General features: G+C 38.5%; 1 protein-coding gene across 1 annotated transcript; it reads right to left on the minus strand.

Annotated features, from left to right (window-relative positions):
• Positions 1-12,077: 12,077 nt before the first annotated feature.
• LOC149300879 (intraflagellar transport protein 57 homolog) lies at positions 12,078-18,989 on the minus strand. The gene is given in 12 exon segments (XM_089484462.1): positions 12,078-12,217; positions 12,926-13,111; positions 13,435-13,501; positions 13,837-13,899; positions 14,324-14,455; positions 14,761-14,832; positions 15,393-15,512; positions 16,773-16,844; positions 17,100-17,190; positions 18,235-18,353; positions 18,453-18,615; positions 18,835-18,989. Coding segments are annotated over 12 exon segments (1,380 nt in total).
• Between the last annotated feature and the right edge of the window lie 4,728 nt (positions 18,990-23,717).

Genomic DNA, 23,717 nt, shown 5'->3' on the forward strand with positions numbered 1-23,717 from the left:
TTCACATATCAAATATTAACCTCCTTAGCCTAATGATGTTAGAATCACAAACAAACATGAAGAGGAAACCTAAGGCAGAATAACGTGCATTTGTGAAGGAAAATCTGTGGGTACAAATCAGTTACATCCAAGGGTATTAATAACGTTTAGAATTGGGCTTGTAGATATTTGTATTAACTCCCTCAAAGCTGGTTAAGTGAATCTAAGGGCCAGAGACCAGGATGTTAACTTCATCATTTCCTTAGTCCCTGGCCATATCTTATACCTAGCATAGCCTACTGCATCATAGGTTCCCCTTTCTTGCAAATAGTGTAAAGAGAGGGTTTTCTTTTGATACCATCGTTAGATAATTAGCTAAAAATGTAGGATGAGAAATTTAGTAAAAACTAAATTTATATAGAATTTCCATACTTTCCAGCACTTAAAGGGAACATCCTATAAGGTGTACATTAGTTGCAGATTTTTTACATTAGGTATGATGGGATTGCAACTCTAATTTTAAACAAATAAACCAAAAATACGCACAAAAGAATATATTTCTGTAAAGCAGACAACCCCGACTATGGTATCAGGGGTATTTGGGCATTCTTCATCCAGCTATTTGCCACCAATCACTGTCAAAGGTGTCCGCAGAATTTTATTCCTGAGCTTTTTTCACCAACACTTCTTTTTAGTAGGATTTTTTTGCAGAGGGTATGTTTTATGGCAGAGAAACCCAGCCTAAAGTGTTCAGGTACATCTCCTGGCAATACCACACATGCATAGTTTTTTGTGGTTTTCTGGATATTACAGGGCACAAGCTGGGCCATGTGCATTATAGATTTCACATTTTGCTTTGGTGGCCCTATGTCTCATTTGGGCCTGTTTAGCACACCCCTAATTCTAAATACCCCCATAAAAGTATATATTTCTGTAAATCAGATAACCTGTATCTCATCGGGGGCATGTAGACATTTTTCACGCACCCATTTGGCCACCAATGACTGCCAAAGTTTCCCATAACAATAATTTCCTGGGGATTTTTTAGCAACACTTCTGTGTCGCTTACATTTTTGTGCACAGGGTATGTGTTATCCGACCACAATAGTTTAGCTGCATTTCCCGATTACAGAAATACCCCACAATGGGTTTGGGGGTTGTATACAGGGGCAGGGGGTTATACCATTTAGATGTTGTGCTAGGGCAGTGGAATGTAATGTTTTTTTTTCTTTTTTATTACTATTATCTTTTATAAAATGTATTATGTATTTTTTTATTATTTTAATTGCACTTATCAGTGCAGTATGAACATGTTTATGCCAGTGATGTCACAATGACATTACTTAGCTAATTTTATTGTTTTTTGTCTTAGTGATTTTTTAATTGTTAAAAAAAATCACCAACAAAAAAGCGTGAGAAATAGCATGAGCACTTCCCTCTTCTACTGCTAATCTCTCTCCTGATACAACCAAGCATTCTACTAGCATTACCTGCTGCCAGGGCTGGTGCAAGGATTTTTGCCACCCTAGGCAAAACATAATTTTGCTGCCCCCTGGCTCCACCCCACAAGCCTCTCCCCCTTTGCCACTTGCTGAATGACCACGGGCGGCTCCAGGCTGCTGTCTCCCATCAAGTGACCGCAAGCCGCGGCTGCGCTTCTAATGAATGACCGCGGCCGCGGGTTCACGGCTGCCCGCGCCCCTACAATTACTCTCTATCTTCCCCTTACTTTGTCTCACAAAACTCTAGATAATTAGAGTCACTGCTATGCAGCCTCACAAATGAAGAACAAATATTAAAGTACTGTGTAATGACCTTAAAATGCATTAGTCACACTGTTAAATTAAATACATTGCTTACCTTTAGGATAACAATATCCCCTTCATGGCCTTGTATTTGTACAGCTGATTGGCTGCTTGAATTTGAGTGAGATCTCCAAGCTTGCTCATCATGTATGGTAGGAATGTGAGTCCTGACACAATTCAAACAATTTCTGTGCTGCACTAACTTTTGTGGTGCACAAACTGGCCACTAACAGAAAGCAAGTCACTTGGAAAAATACAAGCTCTTACTATGAGAAGTTCAGTGACTTACTACACAAGTAATTGGTTACAAAACTCTTCCTTAACAAATTACACGCACCCAAAAAAAAAAAAAGCAAAAAAACAGAACTAAAAAAAACGTTGCAAGAAAGTTACTTGTGGGGCTCTCATGTGCCACTGTGTCCACCTGACAAGGCCAATAGTGGAAGACAGGGTGCCTAAGAGTGAGCTGGGATTCTTCTTTTGAAGTCATACTTCTGATTTTTTCACGATATCCCCTCCATGGCCCCGTATTTGTGCAACTGATTGGCTGCTTAAATTTGCCAAATAGTGGCAGGTAAGGTCTCCCAGGGAGCACTTTCTGCACATGCACACAGTGAACCTCACTAAACTGCCACACTGGGGCAACTAGAGCTGACTGGAGGTAAGTACATCACATGAGAACAGTCAGCACAAAATCTATTTGGCTGAACCTCCCTTACATTTAAATATATTAAATATTCATTTTCCTGTAATGAAAATGAAACTAATGATTAAGTTTAATTGACATTCTTGCTACTAAACTTGCTTAACCAGTACTACTGCATAACAAGGATTTATAACCTTTGTAACCTTCACAAGTATTTCTTTAGTGCAATGTTTTGAATTCCCAAGACACACAGTATATAAAAGTGTCAGCTTCGGATTGCGTGACCCTTAAACATTCACCCTGAGACTGGTTTAAAAACAATTCACAATAAAAACTACTTTAGCATAGAACCCACAAGGAAATTATGTACTGAATTCAAGGGGAATTGCAATAACGTGTGACCTCGGGACCTTCCTTATGTTTCTAAGAAGATAGAGATGAGAGAAAAAGGAGAGAAAAGAGACAGGGCACATGAGGAAAAAAATAGAGAGGAGGAAGGAAGAGTGAAAGGTGGGTGAAGAGAGAGAAGAGAGATAGGGAGGATAGAAAAAAAGAAAGGAGGGGAGAGTTATCAGTAAGAAAGTAGAGAGGATATAGATAAGCGAGGGAGAACCCAGCGAACAGAGAGGAAAGAGATAAGGGTGAGAAAGGAGGGAGTGAAAATATGGAAAATATGCATCTTAAAGAAGCAAAAACTACAGTTTTAGTGCTCAGACAGTGTCAGTCACTCTTAGCCTTCCGCAGAATCATCACTGGAAGGAGGTCAGTCCTGGACTTATCCCTTTACTCTGGGACTTTTCCATCAGATTTTGTTCCTACAAAGCTGTCTGAAAGTGCAAACATAAACAAGTATTCTTAAGACAACACAGTAAATAAAGGAAATATTTACATTTACATGTTTCTAGTCACTAGACCAGAAATACAACTTGTATAATTGTGCCAGTACATACTGATATGCCTAGCAGTTTACACATTAAGGAGGACGCCAAGAGGATTGAATTGGAATTTCAACCTATAAATTTGCTATACGTTATAATTAGGGCCCTCCCTGGCATAATGCAATCAGTCAGGTGACGTCCTATAAATACCACTAATATGTTTTATATAGAGCTATTGGACCTTCATAATGTAAAATGAAATTACAACTCTCCTCTCAACTCACTGTTTAGTGAATAAACTCCCTAGGCACAAACAGACATTATGCATATACATGCATACATACACATATTCTAGATTGTAAATTTGCTAGCCGGGACCTCTTTACCTAATGTATTGGTCTGTCAATTATAATTTTGTTATACCTTTTGACAGTATGTACGGTAAGTGCTGCATATATTGTTTGTGCAAAAATAATAGTAACAAAGAAGTATAGCCACTTGAGAGAATCATGAGAAATCATATGCATACATTCTCACCTGAATATGTACTGTATCAAACAGAGGAGGCTTATGTATAATTTTTAAAGGGACACTCCATCCATCATATGTATTTTCATGTATACGGTAGCTGAGTATCACCTATATTTTTTGTTTTTCTTCCCCTTGTAAATGCATGTAGGGATTCTGCAGAATCCCCCTTAGTATATGTCTCTCTTCCTGCCCCTGCTCACATGCTTCCAGGAGGTGTATTCAGCCAAACATGTGCTCTTGCTTGCAAAAGTAAACACATTGTGTCCCCATTGCCAGGCAGCTTCAATGCTGATCACAAGGCAGTTCCTTGGGATCTAAAGAGATCCTTTATGAAAACTCAACAGAATCGCTTTCCTGACACTAAATGGCTGCTACAAGCAGCCACAAATGCCAGTAAAATGGGGGCATGGTTACAGTGTGATGAGATTTGTGTAGTGCTGTTGTAATCAAGTGTTGTGTAATCTACTGCCATTGTAGATTGTCAATCTATTACTGTTACATGTCATCTCATTTTCTGGCAACAGCCACTACCACTTCCTCTGTTGGCTTTTGATGAGAGGTGGCCACTGAGGAGGGGAGTAACAGACAGATGAAGACCAAGTGGCTGAAGGTGGAGTGCAGGCTTGGAAGAACCTGGTAGTCATTATACTCATGCTCTTATTTGGGGGCCTCCGCTAGGAGATTTACTGAGGAGTTTCCATCTGTAGCATCCGCATACATAAAGTAGGCAACAATGTATTCAGCTAAACATATGCTCTTGCTTGTAAAAGTAAACATGTTTTCCTCTACTGACCAGCTTCCAGTTACAAGAAGTAAGGATTGTTGTTGCCGTTTGAGCAATTGATTTTGTTTCCAGAACCTTTGACCAACATTAAATTATCTTAACTACCTTATTTTTAAAAGTGACTGAATTTTCACAAAATATATTAGGAATCAATTTAATAAATGGTCCTTATTTACAAAAAAAAATTGAAAGTAATTCTGGACATCCTGCTGTAATATATTCAAATTCATTTGCTTTTTCTAGGTAATGAAACCACATTATGAAAAAAAGATTAACTGAACATGCGTACATTTATTTTACCATCCTTACCCTATGTGGTGATTTTTCAGTTTATGGTAAGTGTTATATATAGCATTCCTCAAATGAATGCCACTTTCCATGGGACATTCCAGATTTTACTGTTATCCTCTTATATCCCGACTGGCCTAACAAACTGTGAAATTGATCGACGTTAATTGCTGCACCCCTAAGACCGCCTTTTGACATAATTAAGCACTGTGCGGAGGTATGATGTCATAACAAGTGTTTCAGTACATTGTGAAGGGCAACATAGATAAATTGCTTTGCCCCGGCCCCAACTCAAGGTCTACCCCCACCTTGCCTCAATGAAGAGATCCATTGGACATCTGAAATGTTGGGGATATGAACTGCATATACTGTAATTATTTTGTAGTGGTTTATGCAGGGCATTTAAATTACATTTTGTAATGTGTAACCAGTGATGATCTATGGTGTTAGAAAATTCGAACATATCAAGGACCATATGGACATATGGTGACTCATGAAGCTACATGATGATGATGGCAGAATACTTAAGATGTTCACTATGTTTTAAAAAGCCAGTTTGTTATGAAGAGTTATACCTGCTTAAGTCCTGAAGGATTAATACCCTATTGTTTCAATAATATATGTTTACCAGATGTGGTGTCAGGTTATTCATATCTGGCATTTCCATTAATATTTATAATATGATTGTAATTTATTAGTTTGTACGTGCTGACACAAAAATAGAGTGGAAAACTGGAATTAATCTTTTGAAATCGAAATGTAACAAAGTGCACGTCACTATATGCATATATGCAGGTATACATTAACAACCTTCATAACACTCAATAGGTAATGTTAACTAGAACTATTGTACTTTTTAGCTTGTTTAAATTCAAACTGGCAGCCCAGGGCCACAATTTTGGCACCAGCTGTCAGTGGGTGGCCATGCTATCAGAGATTTGGTCTGACCAGTGCAAAATGGCCATGGCATATCAGGTAATGCATGTCAAAGGTCCTGTAAGACCATGTCATGGATAAAAGAATAAAAAAATGAAAAACGTTTACAAAGATCAGTTACAGTTTACCTTCATTTACAGTATATTATTTGCACATGAACTCCTATCACTGGTTTGTGGGCATTTCCACAATTAGCATATTAATACTTCTCAAGGGTCAATGTTTAGGAGAAACAGTTCATCTCTGGGATCTAAATACGTATGTCCTGTTTTCTTCCTTGATTTCCTTCTTTTCGATGAGCTCAAGATGTTTCTCGGCTGCTGACTTCCTTTAAATTGTTTTTGGCTTCCTAATGCCCCACTCCTAACTAAACAAAAGTACAGTATCTTTGATTGTAGGAAAGTAGGGAGCTACTGTATGTAATACTACTGATTCTGTAGCTGTTAACCATCGCTATCTATTTACCCGTCAGACTCTAGATCTAATCTTCATCTAATATAATTTGCTTTTTTTTTTAAATCATTTGATTTAGTGTGTTATATTCATGCTAAGGCAAAGCAAACTGCGAAGCGCATTTCTGTCAAACAAAAGAGCATTAACTAAATACACCCATCACTTTGTAACATTCAGACCTCATACTTTAGTGTTTAGTTGGAAATCTGAAGCTGTGTGCATTTTGTATTAATGTTGTTTCTTCTCTAATATATTTAATTAAAATAACATGTGTCATACAAATAAGACTTTTCCTTTTCAAGATTTGTACGGGACAGCCTAGCATTTGGGGTGAATTGTCAGAAGAAGTTACCTTACCATGCTCATTTACACCAGGAGACAATGTGGTTATTCATTGGAAAGCTGGATCCAAGAATGTGCATAGCTATTATAATGGGGCTGACCAGTTGGAGGCTCAGGATGTTGGATACAAAGGAAGAACCTCCCTATTCCTTAGCGAATTGAGCAGAGGAAATGCCTCCTTAAAAATTATAAATGTGCAACGAAGCGATGAAGAAGAGTATAGCTCTTATGTTAGCACAAAGAAGAGCTCAAAAGAATGTACAGTGAAACTGCATGTGGCAGGTAAAATGAGTATGTGTAAGTCATGTCTTTATAGAAAAAATAAGAGCATTGGAAATTCCCTTAAGGTCCTCGTTGGTGCTTAGTTATCAGCAATCACACTCCTATCATGCCAAGTCAGCCAGTACATGCTGGTACACGGTGGCCGTAAGTGCAGACCCCATACTGCTGGCAGTTTCAGCATGTACTGGCTGACTTGGCATGATAGGAGTGTGATTACTAACAGCAAACACACTCTTTTTATACCCAGGCAACCAGTAAATGCTGGAACCTGATGATGGGACTGTGATTGCTGTTAGCAGATTGCTGTTAGCTGTTAGCAATCACACTCCTATCATGCCAAGTCAGCCAGTACATGCTGGTACAGGGTGGCTGTAAGTGCAGACCCCATACTGCTGGCAGCATCAATACACAAGGGGGGCAGCTAGCCAGGTTTCAGCATGTACTGGCTGACTTAGCATGATAGGAGTGTAATTGCTAACAGCAATCACAGTCCCATCATGCCTAGGTTACAGCACTTACACATCCATGCTATCACACACACTAATTCATTCATATACTCATTCATTCACACATTCATTCCCTCACAGACATACTCATTCAAACAACCTCCCCCACCCCCTTACCTACTACAGCTCTCGATGCTGATCACAGACTTCAGCAGGGGGCGCGGCCTCCCTCGTTCTCCCCACAGAGGAGGCAGGACTGGAGCAGAGAATAGACCCTCCCACAAGTAAGCGGCAGGGCTTGTGATGCTGGCTGCCGATCTCACGCGGGCCGCACCGCGAGGTTACGCGGGCCGCATTTGCCCCGTGGGCCGCATGTTGGACGCCCCTGCACTATATGATCAAGTATGCAGGCGTTTGACCATCACACCTATATGAGAATGTTGGATATCCCATTCCAAAACCATCTTCGTTAATATGGAGTTAGCCCTTCTCCCTTTTGGCTATAACAGCCCCCATTCTTCTGGGAAGGCTTTCCACAAGATCTTGGAATATGTCTGTGGGAATTTGTGCCCATTCTGCCAAAACAGCATTAGTGAGGTCAGGCACTTATGTAGTATGAGAACTCCTCACAATCAAGTTCCAATTCTTCCCAAATGTGTTTAGTGGGTTTAAGGTCAGGGTACTCATCAAACAGTGTTTTTATGGACCTTGCTCTGTGCCTTTCCTGTGTAACAGGAAAGGACCTTCCCACACTGGTGCCACAACGTTGGAAGAAAACAATTGTCTATAATGTCTTAGTCTCAGTGAAGGTAATGTTAATTCTGCAACATACAAATGGGCCTATGCTGAACCCTGAAAAACAAACACTGACCATTATCCTTCTCCGCCAAACTTTACAGTAGGCACGGTGCATTCCAGTAGATAGCATTCTCCTAGCATTCAGCAAACCTAGATTTGGCCATCATACTTCAGATAGTGTAGCCTGATTCACCTCTCCAGATAAAGTATAGGAGTAAGAACAGTTGATGTGCACAGATGGTTGAATCTAAATGTCAAGATTACCTTTTATTGCAAAGCGTGTTATTGCAAATTGTGTTTTCTCAGTCAAAGAAATACTTAATAATAAGAAATATTAATTGTGCAGTATTTAAAGAACAATCAATCCACTATGAAGCGAAGAACAAAGAAATTCATCTGAGCTGCTATGTCAATAACAGTTTTCCAGCCAATGCAACGAACATAAGATGGTATCAGAATGGCAATCTTCACAAAGAAAGCATGGCTTCAAGAAGCAGTTTAAACATAACAAATCATACTGACATAATACAGTGTGTAATCGAGCATACATCACTAAACACTAACTGGACGGGTTACTGGCAAATGACTGGTAAGTACATTATGACTAGATCTGTGTTATCTTAAAAACATAGAATGGTTATTTTGTCTTATATAGATGTCAGGTTAAATAGTTCTGATCCAGAGCAACTTCCACAGCTGCCCCAAGGAGCTACGTGAAAGAGTGTCTCTTCCTTGCATCGAATGTCCTCTGTGCCTTTTCCATATCCAGTGCTCTGCCTTGGTTGGAAGCTGCACTAAGGAAGCTATGTCAGCTAGATACAAGTCCACCTAATGAAAATGGGACTTATACAAGGGAGATTTCCACAATTAGTCCATTGATTGGCAGCACACTAAGGAGCCCAATCTCTCACAGTCAAATCCAAGCCCTGACTAGCCACCGGCTCATATGGTCCCATCCTTAACCCATATTGCAGCTTCAGAGGTAGATGGGGGCCTGTAGTGTGCAGCCACCGCCTGGATACACATAGATGCATGTTGCATACGTATAAAAACATATCGTTCGGTCACACGCATGCACGCATAAAATATTTTTTTTTTAGTAGTTCCTCCCCAGTTTACCAACCACCACCTAAAACCTGCCCAGCATCCTCTAGCCAATAAATAACTGCACATGGATTATACAAAAAAAAATTATAGCACATTCAAGTTAATAAAAGCTTATGGACTTAAGAGTAGTGGTATTATCCTAGGTAGCAGCACACAAAAAAGTGTAAGGGGTGATTAAAAAGTACAATGTTTGAAATGTGGACTTATCACCTGAGCAATCAATGGAATGCTCCTTGTAACTGAACCGTCCTGGTGGTTGCTATGGTGACAACACTTTTCAAACCGTGTACCAGATTACTCTTTAAACATGCACTCAAGTATACTTACTAAAATATACAAAGTCTTCAGCTTTGCGCTACAATTTCTTATTCACCAATGCGTTATAGTACAGATTAATGCGTCTAACAGTTTTGTACGGTTACAAAATATATTCAGTTAATATCAATTTTTTATTTTTTTTTTAGAACGCAATTTGACTGAAGGACAAAGTGCGGAATTCGAATGCGAGCTCTGCCAGACCAAAAACACTAGTGTGTCAGTGACATGGTCCGTGAGGAAAAACTCACAGGAAACTGAAATAGCATCACTGGACAATGCCACAAACACGTTAAAATTTACTGAAAAATATAAGCCCAGAATAACTCTGATTGATGTAAATCATTTTAAAATAAATGATCTCACCGAAGAAGATGAAGGAGATTATGTTTGTGTTATCACTGAAGCAAAAGGAATGCATATCAATGTGACATCTCTCTCGATAAACTTAACTGAGAAAAGTAAGTGTGGTTTTTTTTGTTGTTGCTGGGGGGGGTAGTATCACTGACATGATCACGCCAACAATATATAGTATCATGTCATTTACTGTGATTTGAAAACTAACTCTGTGATTTGCTTTTTTCAAATATAGTACAGGTAAATTTAATAAATATTTAATACAGTTTAATACAATTTGACCTACCAGCTATATCATGGTTTATTTTCCATGACACTGCATTTTCTTAATCCTGATAACACCTTACAACGGCCTGTTCAGTGAATAGAGCCGAGCGCTGGGTGACAAATTGATGCGACACGACACATCCTCTTTTCAGCGCCTCAATCTAATACACCAAAATGCATTGTAATATTTCCTTAGTTCACACTCTTACCACAACATGTCTGGAAACATGACTTGGCCAGTCATAGCTATCCAGAGTATGCAAATTAAGGTGGAAGTCTTATTCAGTCAGGTTGGAGGAGAAATTTGATTCTCTTAAATATGCAAAGTTGTTAACACAAACTGCATATATATATATATATATATTTTAGAAAATAGTCAATCACCCCTCATTTTGTGGCTACTTCTACCTATCAGTCATTGATATGTACCCTCCTTTGTGTCCCTTTCCACTTTACCTCATCAACTTTTGATTGGCTTTTGCAGTTTGGTTTTGTCAGTTTTGTCAGAGTTATTGTTGATTCGTACAAACGCAGTTTCCTTTAAAATAACGTTTGTACGAAAACAAATGGACAAGTCTAATATGGATGTGAGACCTTTCGTGACAAAATCAAATATAGAGCAATCACTGACATAGCTCACCTCTCAGATGAAAATGCCACAGAGAAAAAAGGAAACGAGTGGCTGGTTCTTGGATATTGTCAACTGGCTGAACACTCAAAAGGGTGTATTCTTTAACTCATAGAAACAGAATCTGACGGCTGAGCTAGTCTGCTCATTTTTCCTGCTTTAAAGACTAGGATTTTAATCAGTCATTGTCTTAGATTCGGGACAACCATATGCCTATCCCATGCTTTTTTAATTCCCATATATATTTATATATAAAAACACAGGGGTGCTGGAAACACTAGCCCAAGTGGCCAATTAAGCTGGTGGCTTTTTCCTATCCATTGTGTACACATATCAGAAAGATATTCTCTTTAGCCTTTCATTATACATGGAGTGTACTCCAGATATTGTACATAAACACCAAGTCAATTTATTAGTCTTTTATTTTGCTAGAAAAGTCTTCATATGTCAATATTTATGGAACGGTGTCCTGTCGTGTATGTCATACTAATTTTTTTAATATTTTTATGTTGTGTTATTTGTACTTTTAGGTTATCTTGCAATCATTATTGGTGCCGTAATACTCATCGTCATTATATCGGCAATATTATTTTATATTTGCTGTCCACAATATAGAAGGTGCATCTATGTCTGCTGCAGAAGACCATTTGATGTAGTGACGACAAATGATATCCTTTAAATCAGTCAAGATTATAAACTGCTTACAGCAGAAACCTGGAGTGTCTTGTGACATGTCCTAGTCCTAAATATAAAAGTATAAAGACAATGGGGAAAAAAAAATTTGTTTGCTCAGGTGTGCCTCCTGGTGGCAAAACCTGCATACCTAACAACTACTGTATTTGCTAGATTATAAAATGAATTGAATATCAATTTAGAAAAAAAGCCTGAATATAAGACTACCCTATAAGAAAAGTTTTATTAGTAAATATTAATTCACATGTAAACTTTTTTTCATATTTATAAAAACTACGATTGAGAAAACTTGTATTTTTTCTTCTTCTTGCCACCCCCCCAGTTATACACATCTGCCCCTCAGATATGCCTTAAACCCCCCTATTTGCCACTCTGCCTCCCTAATATGCCTTATAGTCCCCTATTTACTACTCTGCACCCCAGATATGCCTTATACCCCATATATGCCCCCCCACCCCGACTTGTCCTCCATGCTTCAGACTCCCTGGTGTCTAGTGGGGGCAGCCGGTAGACATCTGCACGATGCATGCAGACAACCTCTGCTACTGCACGGGACTTCCGCTGGTGCTTCTATGATGGAGCACTGGAAGGTTAGCAGGGTAGCAGCCGAGGTTGTTTGCACGCATCGCGTAGGTGTTCACCAGCTGCCAGAGAGGAGGATCCAGGTCCCCCTGGTCTGGATCTGATTATAAGACGAATATAAGACAAGGGGTATTTTCAGAGCATTTGCTCTGAAAAAAACTTGTCTTATAATCAAGCAAATACCGTAATTTCCCAATCTGCCAACGGAGATGCCTAAAAATAAGATTAAACATGAAAACTAGCAGAGCGGGAAGACAACACAAAAAAAGAACAAATCTAGGACAAACTTAATGAACACAGAAAAACTGAATGCATTCTGCACATTAAATGAGATTTATGTATTATATGTTTATATAAGTTATTTAAGGGCCACCATCAAGAAATCTGATTTAAATGTGCCCAGCTCATATTTTGCGGTGAAGTTAGTGAGCTTACCACCTGCAATCATTAACTTTAGCGAATAAATTCCTAGGAGAGAGTTTTATTTTATCAAAGTGTACAGCACTTAAGTTCTTTTTTTTTTTTTTAACATACAATGAATATAACACCACATCCCTCTAGACTGTAAGCTCGTTTGAGCAGGGCCCTCCTCACCTGTTGTCTCTGTTAGTCAATTTGTTATGTTACATACTCCTTATGTCCTGTCCACCCATTGTACAGTGCTACGGAATTTGATGGTGCTATATAAAACAACAATAATAATCACTACAAAAATCTATATTTTATTAATATATGTACACACACATTTGGAATAAAAAAAGAGTGTAAAATACGTAACAAATAAATGTCGACCCCAATATATATTAACACATTCTAGTAATAAGTACAATAGATCATTGTGGAATAACTGTCGCGTGCATATCACGGGTCATATTTGATTTTTCTTTGAGCTTTGCTTGAAGTAGTGTGTGTTCTACAACACCAATCCGGATATCCATCTCAACAGTTTCTTGTTTTAGCTTAGTTAAAGCTTGTTTAATTTTCACTAGTGGAGCTATAATATATAAAAAAAAAAAAAGTAAAAACATATGCAAGTGTTTTTTTATGTGATGATTGTAAACCTTCAGTAGACAGTTATACCCGATATAAATCATATGCATCTTCAATAAAAAGTTAACTTACTTTTCAAATGTATTGGAGTGAGACAATGAAACATTGTGTAGAGTCAACCCCCCCAAAAATGTTCTCAAACATCAAACTAAAGATTTATAAATATTATCAAAACCAAAAAATAAATAAATGTTTTTTATTATGTCTCGACATATTTCTTTTGTCCTCTAGTGTGTAATTTTTAAGAAAAAATATATTGCTAGTTACCTCCATCTGTCATACTACTTCCTTTTTCTTCAATTTCCTGTTTTACCTTTTCCAAATCTTCTGTAATCTTAAAAGGAGAATTTTAAAGGGAGTTAAAAAGCATATACATAAAGAAAAGCTATGCTGCCATTTCATGATCCATTAACCTAACCTTAACATTGTTAAATCAATTTGTTATGGAAACATGAAGCACCAAACCTTTTGTAATCCCAGTCATTTTGTACAAAACAATGGTAACTGTGAATATCACATGACTTTACTGGAACTTGGGGGGGGGGGGGGTGTTGATTCATACCTAATGCTAGCAACATTGCTTCCTTTGGATAAACATGCCCAACATTAAAATTTAGTTACACCCTGAATTTCCTCTCTGGTCAGGTCCTTAGACATGTAACAACCTACCTCAGACAGGATCCGTGTCTTTTCAGTTACTCTTGAGGATACTTGCTGGTATTGATCCTTAACCTAAAAGAAAAAAATAAAATCCTTCAACACAAAACAGACAATGTGGATTTTGTTTTCTTCGGTAGACATGTATTTAAATCATTACAATATTAGCAAAAAACCTCAGATACATAGAAGAGTGTAGGCTCAGTGGCATCCACAATTAACCCAAGTAAAAAGGTAAGCCCTAGCTCAGTGCACTGCACGTTATTAGGGATCACGTCTCCATTACTTCATATTTTTTAATAGCCAAGCAATAATTAAGATCATATTTTGAAGGCAACTGCTTGGTAAAACAAATCAACTAATCTACACTATGTCCTACCAATCTCCTTAAGAGATGACCAATATCTACTTACTAGTAAAAAAACTTCAGAGTAAGAAAATTCAGAGTAAGAATTTGTTTTGCAGAAAATGTTTTATTTGAAAAGTGTATGTACTGTACCTCGCTGAACTGGGCCTGTGCAGCTCGATATTCCTGGATCAAAGGATCCAGCTGATTGTTAATGTACTTCTCACGACTTCCCACTTTCTCCAAAGTCTTGCTGATCTCATTATGAAGCTTGTCGAGATACCCCTAACAATACATTTCAAACATCAATACCAAAATGTCACAGCAAAATCCATCCATAAACCTATGTTAATAAATTAAAGTGCCACTGATTCGTTGGAATAACAAATCCTATATCTATTCACACACCTGCCATAACACAAATAATTTTTACATGACACAGACATGACTACAATATCTATTCATATGTTGGAGTAGGGATGTCCTATTAAAAGGTTATTAGAGTGAAAACATAGTTGTAATAAGTTGTGAACCCATAAACATACCGAATAACACATTAACTAAATCTTGATATGTAGCATAGAACTTACCTTTGTTTCTTTTAATGCCGTGTCTATTCCATCTTTGTGTTGGTGCATTTGATCAACATGAACCCTCCAGTCCTAAAAAAAAAAAATATATTCGGTAACAGAACACAAAATATCCTGTTTGTTCTTTTATTGTATTTTTATTCCTCATTGTAGGTTGTAAGTAGGTTATTGGGTTCCTAGGATCCGTTAGTAAAGTTACAAAGTCCGGATAGCATGCCTATAATGAAGCCCTGTTTGGATTGTTGTTTTGTTGTCTCCTCAGCTTTAGCATATCATTTAACTAAAAGAATAAAGATATTTGCAACAACTCAGGACTGTTACTTTGTTAATGGATCTCCCCAGGAACCCTATAGGACACTCACAAACTTACTGTGATTCTAAATCGGTATGTAACACTGCCAGGGTGTTGGGCGAGCGATCCTGTGAAACCAGGTATTATTTATTGTGATTTTTACGTTTTTGGCATTTTAGTTCTCACTTGCATCAGGCAGTATAAAATTTAGGGTAGCAAAAGGAGTAAATCGGAAGATCTCCCAAATAAGCACTGTAGAAGCTTGATGGATATGGACAGATTGTTAAACAACCAAGGGTACAAATAAGAAATATCTACATGCATAGGATAAAGAAATAACCTTGTTGTCAGTTCTGATTGTAACTTTCAGATGAGGAAGGACTCGTTCCACTTCAAGATTCCATTCTGCTGCATCAGTTTTAGACTCCAAAATCTCATCTGGCTTTGAAGATTCAGAACCCTTAAGAAACAGAAAAGGGCTAATTAAAGCTCAGTATGCATATAGGTTTAATGCAGACTATCAGCTATTTTATCTTACAGGGCTACAGTATTTTGTGCTTTTGCTTTCTTTTTTTTCAACCATTATTTCCCTCTGTCCCATTTACTATATCCAAACAATATATTATATATATATATTTTGTAAACCATATTGATATATGGAAGAGAAATACATAATGTTGATAGAAATTAAATTAAAAAGAAACAGATCTTGTTTAAACGTGAAAAAATACCAAAAGTATATTTTTTACGCTGCTCTGATTTGGCCGATGTTCCTATATCATTTTCATTTATTTTATGTTTTCCACTCCCTAGAACATTTACACACACACATTATATATATATATATATATATATATATACACATATATAAATATCTAGATCATCGTTCAAAAGTTCGAGGTCACTTTTTATGGAAAACAACAACATTTCTAGCAAAACGATTTTCTAAAGATCCATTAGCCTTTTAAAGTTAAATTGGAACACAGGAGCGATAGTTGCTGATAAAGGGCCTCTTTACGCCTATGAAGATATTCCATTAAAATCAGCCGTTTACAGTTACAATATTTACATTTACAACATTAACGCCTACACTGTACTTCTGATCCAGCTGATCTTATTTTAACGGACATAATTTGCTTTTCTTTCCGACACAAGGACATTTTCAAGTGAACCCAAACTTTTGAATGGTAAGGTTTGTGTATATTATATATTTAAAAGTAACCTCTTAGGATAAGGTAACCTAATACTTGTATTTCAGATAACCTAGGGTCTTGGGGCCTAGGGAATCGCTGTTTCTTAGTGTTCTGTCTCGCCAGCTTATCATTACAGTGAGAAGGAGAGAACAGAGACAAGGGAGAACAGATGCACATTTAGCGTCATCTGTCCATGTGATTAGCTGTAGAAGCGATAAAATGCATGGAAACGCAAAACAAAATGGCTGAAGACTGACCACCTGGTTATGGAGTGGTCAGCAACAGCATTGGCCCAACAATCACAGATATGTGAGACCACTTTTAACCCATGTCGTACCAGGTTTAGACAGGGTTTAAATTAAGGTAGCAAGTAGCCCTCCAACTGTCATACAGCCCAACTAGTCATAGAAACATCTCATTTTTTACAAGACTGCTGAGCTTCATAGGCAGTGTAGAAGGCTACCTGGTGGCTCCCCTTTACAGCTTTTAGTGTGTGGATTACTTTTATTCCAAACAGAAGTCTTTACCAATTTGTTGGTCTGTGTCTTGAGAACATTTAAATCTATGAAGTGATCTTCGTCATCATCAGAATCATCCTCCTAAATAAAAATACAACATCAAATTACTACTTATTATGTACATGTAAGCAAATATTAATAAAACCCGACTGATAAAAGCACAACTTGGAATGTTTCTATTTTTATAACCTGATGATACATGCTTCAGATGTTCTTTTTTCTATTATTATGCACAAGTATTTATTAATTAAATGTGGCCATTGTAAGTACCTTATGTTAAGCAGCATACCATAATTAAGCAGATCAAGAGTAAAACGAAAAAAAATGATTTCTTACAGCGATTTCATCTTCAATTTTGTTCAGTGTTAACTCTGCATCATCTTCCACCACAGTTTCCTCATCTTGTTCTTCGGATGGGTATATCGGCCTGCATTATATACATACCGTGTATATATATATATATATATATATATATATATATATATATATATATATATATATATATATATATATATATATATATATATATATATATAATATATATATTAAAGTAATGCGGATTGAAAATAATTAAACCACACAAAATGGACAATGATCACAGACAAGAAAAAGAAATAAAATAGTCTACACTGGCATTACAAATATTTTTGTTATTAAATTTATATCAACTATACCCCAGAACACTGAAAATCGGGTAATTACATTTTGAATAGCATTTTTTATTATTATTGTAAAACATGGCTTCATATGACTTATGCACTAGATAACCCTGGAAGTAAACTAGTAGTTTACTACTTTCTAGTAGTCCTGCCGGGGTTCAAATGGCACTTGATTGTGAGATGAGATCCAGAAATAAAACATCATTGTAATAAGACAACTACACCGTTTTTTGAGACAGAAATGCTTGTTCTATTTCAATCAATTGTGACAAAAGAGCCACTTGGGTCTGTTCACTGAAGGAGGAGCTCACAACAGTCTTCAACAGAGTTGTAGTCATCCAGCAGTAGTTTGCTCCAGCAATAGGAGATGAGCTAGCCCTGGTCAATGCATAATTCAATGTATACGCAGAAGAAATGTAGCTGATTTAACGGTAAGCTCACAAGTGGGGGTCTCAAAGTCAGAAACTGTGTAAAAGTACTGTAAGGTTGGATGGTAAGCTCACAGACAGGATTCTCAACACCCGATGTATATTACTGTTATGTACTGTATGTGTTAACTGTCCCACTGAAATTGTGCTGCGCTGCGAAATGTGTTGGCGCTTAATAAATAAAGGGTAATAAAATGAAACTATAAGAGTAAGTCAATGTATCTCTGAAGCAGAAGCTCACTGTAATTGGTTCTTCATAATGTAGAGTGAAACAACTATCCCTAAAGTGAACAGACCCCTTGGTTTAACAGGAAGGCAAACTGAGTAAGAAAAAATATAGGAAAACACTTTAAAAATTGACACACCGAAAATACCACACTTTACCTCTTCCAAGTGAACCCAATATATTTTAAAGTCTCTTCTGCTAAACAATCTAGAACATAGCAAACTTGCTCTCCATAGCCAGCCTTTAACTTGGATGGTGGGAAATCTGCAGAGACACCCTGCAGGTAACAGAAGTCTGGGGTTATAAAAACGGTACACCTTTAATTGTAACTTTTATACAACTAAGACCAGGACAAATGTTTGCACTTCAAACTTACAAAAGCCCGCAGCTCTGAAAGAATTTTTGATATAGTGGCGTTTGGGTCATCGTATTCTTGTGGCTGTTCAATGCGACGTCCAGCTTTATTTATAAGCCATGCAGCAAGTGTGCAAAACATATAGAACTGCTCCCCAGGATTAGTTTGCAAGGCAAAATAAAGCCTACAAAAAGAAAGAAAAAATATTAAGATGCAGCATAACATTTTAATGAGTTCTGTTTATAGGTTTATGGGCCTTGGACTTTAGCAGTAAGCTTGTATCTTGAAAGCTTGCGCACACTTTACCAATACTGAAAAGTATTTTGCATACTTGTTGTCCAAATGCATATTACCAATATACCTGTTATGTCTAACAGGTGAAGAGCCGTTGCTCTCTCTTTACCTGGACACCGGTTTCATATTGTTCTTTATCAACACCTCCTCTTCATAGTTAAGCAACTTCAATTTGTCCAATAAATCCTCCATAAGCACAAAGACATTAAAGGCAGCTCCTGGACCTCGATCATCCTCCTCCATTCTTCTACTGTCTTCTGACATCCTTATTAAAATGTATGGAGATCAGTCTCTGCTTTCTAGGACTATATTAAAGTATACAAGTTGCCTTGAGACACTAAAATGAAAAGTTGGCATAGAAGAAAAGCAAACATAGTAAACATGCTGCAATTACTATCGCATTTAGATTATAAATGATATAAAGCAGCAATATCCATATCTCCGGTATCTGTCTAAATATGTAATTTTATGTATAACCCTATACATTACAGTTTGACAAGGCCATGTAACCTTTAGCACAGGGTGACGTGGCTTTGGAGATAAGGGTCATTGAGAGATCAACTATGCTAGGCATAGGAGAAGTCACTAGGTAGCATTTTTTTGCCCGAGTTGGTCTCGCGCATCGCTATTGGTGGGAATAACAGCTATAAATAGAGAGGTTTTGGAATAAAACTTCACTGCTTAAGGCAAACTGCTACCTGTCTGCACTAACTGCTGAGCCTGGTAAGCAGCGGGAAAGCAGGAGAGTCGAGGCAACATCACGGATGATTTAATGAAGAGGCACTCGCCCACCATATTTAAAAAATAAATTTAAATAATATATATTATTTAAAAAATTGTCCTGGCTTTTATTGGGGTTATAGGTGCTGCCTGCAAAAAAGGGAGGTGAACTGGTAATGATAAGTGTTGCCTTCTGGCTTACAGGGCGGGTGGCTTGTGTTAATAACTTGGTGTACTCTGTGATCTAAGTCAAGTGGTTATGGTTTGATGGTTGGTTTTTATTGTTATATGTAAACTACATACAAGACCACGGCCTGCTTTATCCAATATCTGTGTCACGTCTTTTTTTAATTTAAACGTTTCAATCTTGTACATTTGGTTTGCTGTTGTTATTATGATTAATGCATATCCCTTACAGTCACATGTTTTGTAACTATAAATACACACTAGTAATAATAATAGTAAATAGTACCTATTGGAATGTTCTTGCCTCACCTTTACCACTATACAAGAATCGCCCTTTATATAGGATTCCATCTAAATGTTTTAATAACAATATTTACAAATATGACACATTTTCTGCTGGAGAAATTAAATACATGTTTTCAAAGCACAGAGGTAACTTCTGAAAGCGTATGTGACTCTAGTGCTCACTATATATATATATATATATATATATATATATACACACATATAATGTATCATATACTCGATGTTGGAAAAGTCAAACATGTCTGTGTTAATTAAAAATGATGTGAGGTTCCCATACAATTAGCAAGGGGTAAATAAAACAGACCACATTCATAAATTCAGCTGGAATGTATAAATCTGTGTATATATATATATATATATATATACATATATATACACACACACACGACCCGGCATATTTAAAGTATATAGCATAATATAACACCATTTTGGGGGACACAATATGGTTTGTTACCTCCTAAACAAAACATTTTTAAAAATCTTAGATTTAGCACTTACCTCACATTTAATTAAAGTAGCAATAATTGTAAAATCTCAAATCACGGCAACCACGGAATAGAGAGATCAACTAGCTCCGAAACACAAACAAGCGCAAGCTGCACTGTTGCCTTGGAAACGCGTCGCTATGCGAGGACAAAATATTCTTGTGTAATTGAGCACTGGTTATAAAAATGTAAAGACAGTTATTATACACATTGAAAACGATACAATAATGCAAAAAAAAAAAAAGCCAAGGCGACAAGAAAAATCCGCATGTAGAAACGGTACAACCATTAACTAAGATTTTCTGCTATGGCGCGTTGTAATGACGTAATTAACTAGGTCCGCCATCTTGCACTTGGGAATGGTCGATTTTTGGCTGCTTTTCACAGTGTTTATAGATTATGGAATCTACGTGCCTTTTTCAGCGGTCGTTTGTTATGATAGTAAAATTGTATAGCATAAAAAGATAGAAGTATTTGGATAATCCCACGTTGCAAGGCGGCAGTCAAGTGAAGCGTTATCGGTGCCATTTTTGGTGTGGGCACGAAGCAGGCCTTGCATGTTTTAAATTAAATGCACAGCAGCCTTACCAAGAAAGAATGCAAAGCAAAGAACTCTGTGAGCACTTTAATATGCGTTGTTTAAAATGTAATATAGTGATATATTAGTGATATTAGTATACAGTGATAATATAGTGCATATAATGGGTGACAGGCAGGGAAAGAGGCTAATGTATGGGAGGGTTTTCTGCAGAACATTGTACAGGGGGTACCATGTAAATTTAAAGGGATCACTCAGCTGTCATACTCATTACAGTACATACGATGGCACTTTATTGTAAGGATGTTTAAAATTGTGATTCTACCTTTGGAGCTTCAAAGAGGAATGCCTCTATTACAGCTCAAGCTAGATTTGTTCATTAAAACTACTTGTAGTGCATGCTTTTTGATCGGTTATCTGACTTTAAAGAAGCCGCTGAGCAAGAGGGGTAAAGCTAGCTCTTTTTGCACCCAAGGCAAGAACAGAAAATTATCCCCCCCCCCTATTTTTTTACCAAGGTTATTTTGAGGAAGGTAGGTAAATAAATAGCGAAGAAATTCATTATATCATTATAGCAAGATAGACACAGACAGTGGTACGGCATATTTCCCATCACTACTGTATATGCTGTGCCAGATATTGATGGTGATACACCCCATCGCCCATCACTATATACTGAGCCAGACACTGACAGTGATATAGCATAACTCTCAATATCGCATCAGTATATCAATATCACTTTTAAATTACATGTGCTGGGCCATTTGTGCAAGTTTTCCTGGTTTTTACAAGTAGCTGTAAGTAAAATATGTGTCCAATAATTATACATTATTAAGAGCCAGTTTAAATATATAAAAGGACCAGCTAGAATAAACTATGAAAGGTTGGCCCATCCAAATGCACAGTTAAGAATATGAACATGGATTCATCACAGATCAACAAATTCCATTTTATGGTGTTAACAAAGTTAGAATCAAAAAACAAAAACTACCAAAGGTGTGATCAAGTGAAAAACGCACATTACTATTCATTAACCTACATAGCAGGCAAAGATAACAGGTCTCATAGCCAAAAGGCCAGCCCTGGCACCCAGATTGCACACACAGGCAGCGGTGGAACTACCGGGTCGCAGGGGTCGCAACTGCGACCGGGCCCTGGAGTTCTGTCAGTCAGGGGGGCCCAAGGGGTGCCGAGCGGTTGCTGAAAACGACCGCTCAGCACCTCCTGGGCCCCCCTGACTGGCAGAAATCCAGGACTCCTCTGCTCCCCGCCGCTGCTGCTGCTTCTGCCGCCGCCGCCGCCTCCTGCCTCAGCGCTGCCCAGCCGGCACCCGAGACAAACGCCTCACGCTCCCAACACAGGAGTTGACGGTAAGTGACCTACAAAGGGGGGTAGGGAGGGAGTGGGTAGATCGTGAGAAGGGGGGGTTAGGGAGGGAGAGGGTAGATCGTGAGAAGGGGGGGTCGGGAGGGAGAGGGGAAGATCGTGAGAAGGGGGGGTCGGGAGGGAGAGGGTAGATAGTGAGAAGGGGGGTAGGGAGGGAGAGGGTAGATAGTGAGAAAGGGATAGATGGGGTGGGGGGGCCCTTAACAGATTCTCGCACTGGGGCCCTGAGGTTTCTGGTTAAGCCCCTGCACACAGGACTTTCCCAGCACCCAGGTTGCACACATAGGGCATGCCCCAACACTCAGATTGCACTCACAGGACTTGCCCAGCATCCAAGTTGCACACATATGACATGCCCCAACACCCAGATTGCATCCAAAACACTTGCCCAGCACCCAGGTTGCATATACAGGACTTGATGTACCACACCGATTGCACACACAGGACATGCCATCAACCAGGTTGCATAGGACTTGACCAGCCCCCGATTGCATCCACCTTACTTGCCCCAGCACCCAGGTTGCACTCAGAGGACTTGCCCAGCACCCAGGTTGCGCTCAGGGGACTTGCCCCAGCACCCAGGTTGCTCTCAGGGGACTTGTCCCAGCACCCAGGTTGCTCTCAGGGGACTTTCCCCAGCACCCAGGTTGCACTCAGGGGACTTTCCCCAGCACCCAGGTTGCGCTCAGGAGACTTTCCCCAGCACCCAGGTTGCGCTCAGGGGACTTTCCCCAGCACCCAGGTTGCGCTCAGGGGACTTGCCCCAGCACCCAGGTTGTGCTCAGAGCACTGGCCCTAGCATCCAGGTCACACTCAGAGGACTTGCCCCAGCACCCAGTTTGTGCTCAGAGGACTTGCCCCAGCACACAGGTTTCACTCAGAGGATTTGCCCCAGCACCCAGGATGTACTCAGAGAACTTGCCCCAGCACCCAGGTTGCTCTCCCCCCTTCTCACTATGTACCCCAACACTTCTAATTCACTTACCTTGCTGAAGTCCTGTGGTGGTAGCACAAGACCTTTGTCTCGGTGCTCCATCGTGGTATGTGTGGCTTCACTGCTGAGCGCCAGGTTATATTCCTGTGGAACTCAATACGTGGGTAGGACCACAAGGTCACTAAAGGAAAGAATATTGGAGCATCTGGGAAATATTAGGAACCAAAATACTAAACATAGTGTACCACATCACTTTAAGTCTTGTCCGGAATTTAAATTAGAAAGTTTTTTGATATAGACTTAGTTGTCCCACCTGGAGAGGAGGGAGCGAAGCACAATGCCTATAAAAAAAAGAGTGGATTTTTAAATTTAAGAGTTTTAAAAAGGAGGGTCTTAACACAGAAATTGATGTTTTAGCATTTATGGATTAGAATTTC

This window comes from Sceloporus occidentalis, unplaced genomic scaffold (assembly GCF_023333645.1).
Source record: "Sceloporus occidentalis isolate IW3139 unplaced genomic scaffold, rSceOcc1.0.p SCAF_22, whole genome shotgun sequence".
NCBI lineage: Eukaryota > Metazoa > Chordata > Lepidosauria > Squamata > Phrynosomatidae > Sceloporus > Sceloporus occidentalis.